Here is a 5,878-nt window from a genome sequence, read left to right as displayed (position 1 = left end):
CTTATAATGCGGCCCTGGACATTATATGGTACAAATATAGCACTATACAGGAAAATTGATTGATTGTATGCCCAAAAAACTAGGGTCCAGTATACTCACTAGAGTCCCTAAAGTACAAAACAGGTGAGTTTGAATAAAAAACTGAGTCACAGGACGCATTGCATACCAAAATAGCTTACAATGTAKAAGTCAAAGCCTTCTGGTGAACACTTCGGAAAATATACAAAGAATAGTAATAAATGACTACATTAAAAAYGTCAAGAGAGATGCAAGTATATATATATATTTCTTTAAAGCATGCTTTATTCATAACAAATATCACAATGAAGTTACTTGATCATCAACAGAAATTGATCATCAACAGTAACACTCATCGGTAGAATCAGCCCACTGGGCACAAATCAACATTGTTTCCCCGCCATTTTAAGAAACATAAGCAATCTGATGATTGGTGTGATACTAASCCATTTACATGATCTTACTAGGATGATATTTTTTATTTGTCCAGCCAAAACGCTTGACCTGAGGCATATTTTGTCACAAAAGGCTGGCCTTGCACCGATTTAAAGTCTGATATAAGGTCTGCAGCCTGCTCATCATCATTAGAAAAAGTAGGTAATTTACAGGAATGCCAGTCAGTTAACACTCCATCTACTGATCACATTGTTTCCATTGTTTCGCTTTAGCAGTTAGTTTCTCACCTAACCACCTGCTAATTGTCGGAATTTGGCACCACCATTGTAGCGCAAGTCAAGAGCGCACGTCTGATATGGAATGGCGTTTRATTTCACACTGYAAGCAAACAAAGAGTAAGCTAAAGTAGTTTATTTGTTCCTTTGTAAATAAGATATAGTTCTGAATTAGCCGGTCAGCGTAGAGTTAAAGTGATAGTACAAAAGTGTAGACTGGACCCTGGTTTGATGAACACAAACAATAGTTTTTCCTTTACAGTGCTATGTTTGTAGCATATAGTGTTCAGGGGCCCTACGCAAACTTTTGGTTGAAACTCATCTGTTTTGTATATTAGGGACTCTAGTAAGTAGGCCTCTGGTTTTATGGACACACAATCGATTATGTACAGTGCAATATTTATGTCCGATATGAAAAAACAACTGGATTTCAGCTGATTGGACTCTCTTGYAGGGCCGAAAAACAAGCAGTGACGCTCCTCTGGGTGTAACTCTGTGGATTTGGAAACTAGAAGTGCTGCTAAGTAGAATGGAACCTCCATTTACTGCAACACAACCTACAGGAAATTGTGTATGGTTCTCTAAATGATTGGAGTGCACCGTGCACTGTACATGCACAAAAAATATTGTTCACCATTTAGGCTTAATATTTATACAAATAATTATCCCATAATATGTCATAGAAATACTTGAAAGTATTCTTTGTATGATAGTTAGTATAATATATATATATATATATATATATATAATTCTGCACAATTTCGCTCTACTTATTAATTCAGCTACAACGTATACAGGACGTTACTCTTATTCTGAAGAATTCCAAAAATACGTGACCCGGAAGTACTTTATTATTCCTGTCTGCTTTATGGTGGTGACAGTTGACGAAGATTATTTAGCGATCAAAACTCTTCTCTTGTCATTCAGCTAGTTTAAAACTGACTGTGAGGTACTTCGGGGTATTTATATAGAGGCATTATTGAGGTAAGAAACCACTGTCATTGTTCAACAACAACTAGAAGTTATGAATTCCTCCATAGCTACTAAACTATTTTGCTAGTCTATTTGTGGTAACGTTATACACTTGACGCAATCTCGGCCTTAACAAAAATCACAAAGCGATTAAAACGTTTTATTGGCAAGTTGTATGGACGACATGTCATTTTATGATSTAACTAAAACACAGAAAACCAGCATCACAGCATTAGCTAGCTAACGTTATCTCAGGTTAGCTTGCAGTTGTTCACTGACTGGGGCATGTCAGTTTGGCATGGCCGAGACAGCTAACGTTAAATTAGTTACAAGTTTGGCCAAACCAAAAGTGAGTTAGTTGAATGTAGGAGAAGCAAGCTAATACAGACAGTTGGTAAATGTTGTCTGTAAAATAACCAGATGCAGGATGTAGAGAAAGTGAAAATGACTCTTTGTATGCAGGTCCTTCCTGGCTGGCCCATGCTGAGACAGGGACCTAGAGGAACTGAACGGACTCAACATGGCCTGTGTAGAGGAGCCCCCTGAGAAGTGTGTGTGTGTGTGTGTGTGTGTGTGTGTGTGTGTGTGTGTCACCTTTGCCTGCCTTTGTCTGTGTGTATTCACCTGTATCTCCCACTGTGTGTGTGCATGTCCAGGCACTGCTGGGTGTGTTTTGCGACAGAGAAAGAGGACCGCGTGGCAGAGTGGGTGAGCCCCTGTAGATGTAAGGGCTGTACCAAGTGGATCCACCAGGCCTGTCTGCAGCGTTGGCTCGATGAGAAGCAGAAAGGAAACAGTGGAGGAGCTGTCTGCTGCCCTCAGTGTGGCACAGAGTACAGCATCGTCTTCCCCAAGATGGGTAACTGACACACACAGAGTATAGTCTTTCCCGATATGGGCAACTTGCAGCGCACACACAAGATAGTTKTACTCTGTAGTGCCTTCTGTCCAGGTGTGTGTATTTTACTGACTGTATATGTCTGTCTGTCCCCCCCTCCAGGGCCATTGGTGTACTTCCTCCAGCAGGTGGACAGGGCTCTGTCGCGGGCCAGTCCGTTCGCTGCTGCTGGGGTGGTGGTGGGGACAGTCTATTGGTCAGCTGTCACCTATGGAGCTGTGACTGTCATGCAGGTACATGACCCTCTACTCCTGACCCCTGAACCTCAAACCATTATACCCTTGCCATTGACCATAACTAACACTAACTTACTAACTAGTTCAGTGAATCCATTGCGAACGCCAATGCAACACAGAACACGAGATCCACAATTCCCTCCCTCCTTACCTCCCTCCCTTTCCCTCCTCCCCCTATTTCTACAGGTGGTAGGCCATAAGAAGGGCTTGGATGTGATGGAGAGAGCCGACCCTCTGTTCCTCCTGATGGGTCTACCTACCATCCCTGTGATGCTGGTCCTGGGCAAGATGATACGCTGGGAGGACTACATACTGAGGCTGTGGCAGAGACACTCCTCTAAACTACAGCTGCTAGTTCCAGGTACACACACACAGTGCAGTCGGAACGTATTCAGACGCCTTGACTTGTTCCACATTTTGTTACGTTACAGCCTTCTTCTAAAATGGATCAAATGTTTTTCACCTCATCAATCTACACACAATACCTCACAATGACAAAAGCAAAAACAGGTTTTTAGAAATGGTTGCAAATATATAAAAATATTCAGACCCTTTACTCATAACTTTGTTGAAGCACCTTTGGCAGCGATTACAGCGTCTTCTTMGGTATGACGCTACAAGCTTGGCACACCTGTATTTGGGTAGTTTCTCCCATTCTTCTCTGCAGATCCTCTCAAGCTCTGRCAGGTTGGATGGGGAGCGTCGCTGCACAGCTTTTTTCAGGTCTCTCCACAGATGTTCGATCGGGTTCAAGTCTGGGCTCTGGATGGGCCACTAAAGAACTTGTCCCGGAGCCACACCTGCATTGTCTTGGCTGTGTGCTTAGGGTCCTTGTCCTGTTGGAAGGTGAACCTTTGTCCCAGTCTGAGGTCCTGAGCTCTCTGGAGCAGGTTTTCATCAAGGATCTCGCTTTACTTTGCTCTTTTCATCTTTCCCTCGATCCTGACTAGTTTCCCAGTCCCTGACGCTGAAAAACATRACRACAGTGTGATGATGATGCTGCTACCGCCACCATGCTATACCGTAGGGATGGTGCCAGGTTTCCTCCAGACGTGACACTTGGCATTCAGGCCAAAGAGTTAAATCTTGGTTTCATCACACCAGTGACTCTTTAGGTGCCTTTTGGCAAACTCCAAGAGTGCTGTCAGGTGTGCCTTTTACTGAGGAGTGGCTTCCGTCTGGCCACTATACCATAAAGGCGTGATTTGTGGAGTGCTGCAGAGATGGTTGTCCTTCTGGAAGGTTCTCCCATCTCCGCAGAGGAACTTTGGAGCCCTGTTCGAGTGACCATCGTGTTCTTGGTCGCCTCCCTGCCCAAGACCCTTCTCCCCAAATTGCTTAGTTTGGCCGGGCGGCCAGCTCTAGGAAGAGTCTTGGTGGTTCCAAACTTCTTCCATTTAAGAATGATGGAGGCCACTGTGTTCTTGGGGACCTTCAATGCTACAGAAACCTGTTTTTGCTTTAGTCATTATGGGGTATTGTGTGTAGATTGATGAGGGGGAAGAAAAACATTTAATKKATTTTAGAATAAGGCTGTAACCTAACAAAATGTGGAACAATTCCAGGTGTCTGAATATTTTACAAAGGCGCTGTGGTACATTCTGCAAATGAAATTCACTTGATAATAATTTTTTTAAACTCTCCTTTTTGTCTCTCTCCTCCCCTCACCCCCATCCCACACAGGTATAGGGCGTCCATTGCCCCGTGTGCCAGCTGATGGGAGTAATGGAGGGGACCACCTGTCAGTGTCTCGTACTTTGTGTGGAGCTCTCATCTTCCCCTCCGTGGCCAGCCTGGTGGGACGGCTGATCTTCAGCAGGGTACCTTCATCTCTGCAACGCACCGTTCTGGTGAGGGTGTGTGTGTGTGTGTGTGTGTGTGTGTACAGTATGTCTGGGGTGGCAGGTGTTTTATATTTCTCTTTTTCTCCCTTTCTCTCCCTCTGTGTTGTAGGGTGGTATAGCATTTGTGGTGATGAAGGGAGTGTTTAAGGTGTATTTCAAACAGCAGCAGTACCTCACCCAGGCCAACCGCCACATCCTCAACTACCCAGAGAGAGAGAGGGACATAGATGGAGAGGGACGGAGTGAGGGAGGAGAGGACGACACAGAGGATAGTGGAAACGAGTGAACACAACACTCCCCCTAACCCTAGAGGGCGAAGGAGGGACGGAGAGGTAMAGCGGAGATATAATAAGTTGGAGCAGAAACGATTGACAGCCTCCCAGAATCCTCTCTGTTCCCTGACCTCACACAAAGAGAAACCTGCAATCAAGCACAATGTAGTTTTATTTTACTCAGACAAGGGGTGTGTTTAAGAGGTGTGTTACATTTCCAAACAGATAACTTGTCAAATAGAAATGCAATTGTTAGTTTTTTTCTTTGAAAGTGTTTTCTCCCATTGGTGTCTCCTGAACTCAACCATGCTCTGGTATTTCATTGTAAGATATCCACCCAATCATGTGTGTGTGTGTTTCTGTGTGTGCGCATGTCTACACCAGGAGTGTCTAACATACTGCCCGCGGACCGGATCTGYCCGGCGAGGGGGTCGAATCCGGCCCGTGGGTGCTTTGAGTATATATTAAAAAMAAAATATATATATATGAARWWTTTTTCGCAAGTTTTTAATACAAGGAAATATAACCAATTTTTAGTGCTGCCCTTTTGGACCACGTTGAAGACTGAACGTGCCCCCCTGGATAAAAGGAGTTCGACACCRCTGGTCTACTTTGTAGAACCCTTGCTATTTTATTTGCCTGTAAGAATGAATTAGCTAATAAATTGATTTGATTGTTAAATACTACATTCTCTCTGTTATTATTGAAGTGGGATGACTTCTACTTTCCGTTAGTGCCTCATCAGCCAGAGGTAGGTCAATTTGATAGTAGGGGTGGTGTAGAACTTTAASTGAGGAAACAAGGGGAACAAATGATGACCAATGCCATCTCGGTAAGTCCATGTGAGTTACTGCCTCCATTGCAATTGGACAACATTTACTCATTGATTGCTGATTGGCTGACATTATTGCAATAATTTGTGAAGGAACATTTTTATGTTTGTGCTTTTCTAATAACCAATTTGACT

General features: G+C 43.6%; 1 protein-coding gene across 1 annotated transcript; it reads left to right on the top strand.

Moving 5' to 3' along the window:
- Nucleotides 1-1,540: 1,540 nt before the first annotated feature.
- On the top strand, nucleotides 1,541-5,597 carry marchf5l (membrane-associated ring finger (C3HC4) 5, like). The gene is made up of 7 exons (XM_023987454.2): nucleotides 1,541-1,673; nucleotides 2,124-2,210; nucleotides 2,318-2,520; nucleotides 2,662-2,792; nucleotides 2,982-3,156; nucleotides 4,479-4,645; nucleotides 4,749-5,597. The coding sequence occupies exons 2-7, from the start codon at nucleotides 2,182-2,184 to the stop codon at nucleotides 4,923-4,925; spliced, it is 882 nt and encodes a 293-aa protein (XP_023843222.1). The 5' UTR covers nucleotides 1,541-1,673; nucleotides 2,124-2,181; the 3' UTR covers nucleotides 4,926-5,597.
- The last annotated feature ends 281 nt before the right edge of the window (nucleotides 5,598-5,878 follow it).

This window comes from Salvelinus sp. IW2-2015, linkage group LG5 (assembly GCF_002910315.2).
Source record: "Salvelinus sp. IW2-2015 linkage group LG5, ASM291031v2, whole genome shotgun sequence".
In the NCBI taxonomy this organism is placed as follows: domain Eukaryota; kingdom Metazoa; phylum Chordata; class Actinopteri; order Salmoniformes; family Salmonidae; genus Salvelinus; species Salvelinus sp. IW2-2015.
This window is presented reverse-complemented; position numbering and strand designations above follow the sequence as displayed.

Coding starts and splice junctions, on each gene's coding strand:
- marchf5l (XM_023987454.2), top strand. CDS start 2,182: ATGGCCTGTGTAGAGGAGCCCCCTGAGAA. Junction 2,211..2,317: donor GTAGAGGAGCCCCCTGAGAA/GTGTGTGTGTGT, acceptor GTGCATGTCCAG/GCACTGCTGGGTGTGTTTTG. Junction 4,646..4,748: donor CTCTGCAACGCACCGTTCTG/GTGAGGGTGTGT, acceptor TCTGTGTTGTAG/GGTGGTATAGCATTTGTGGT.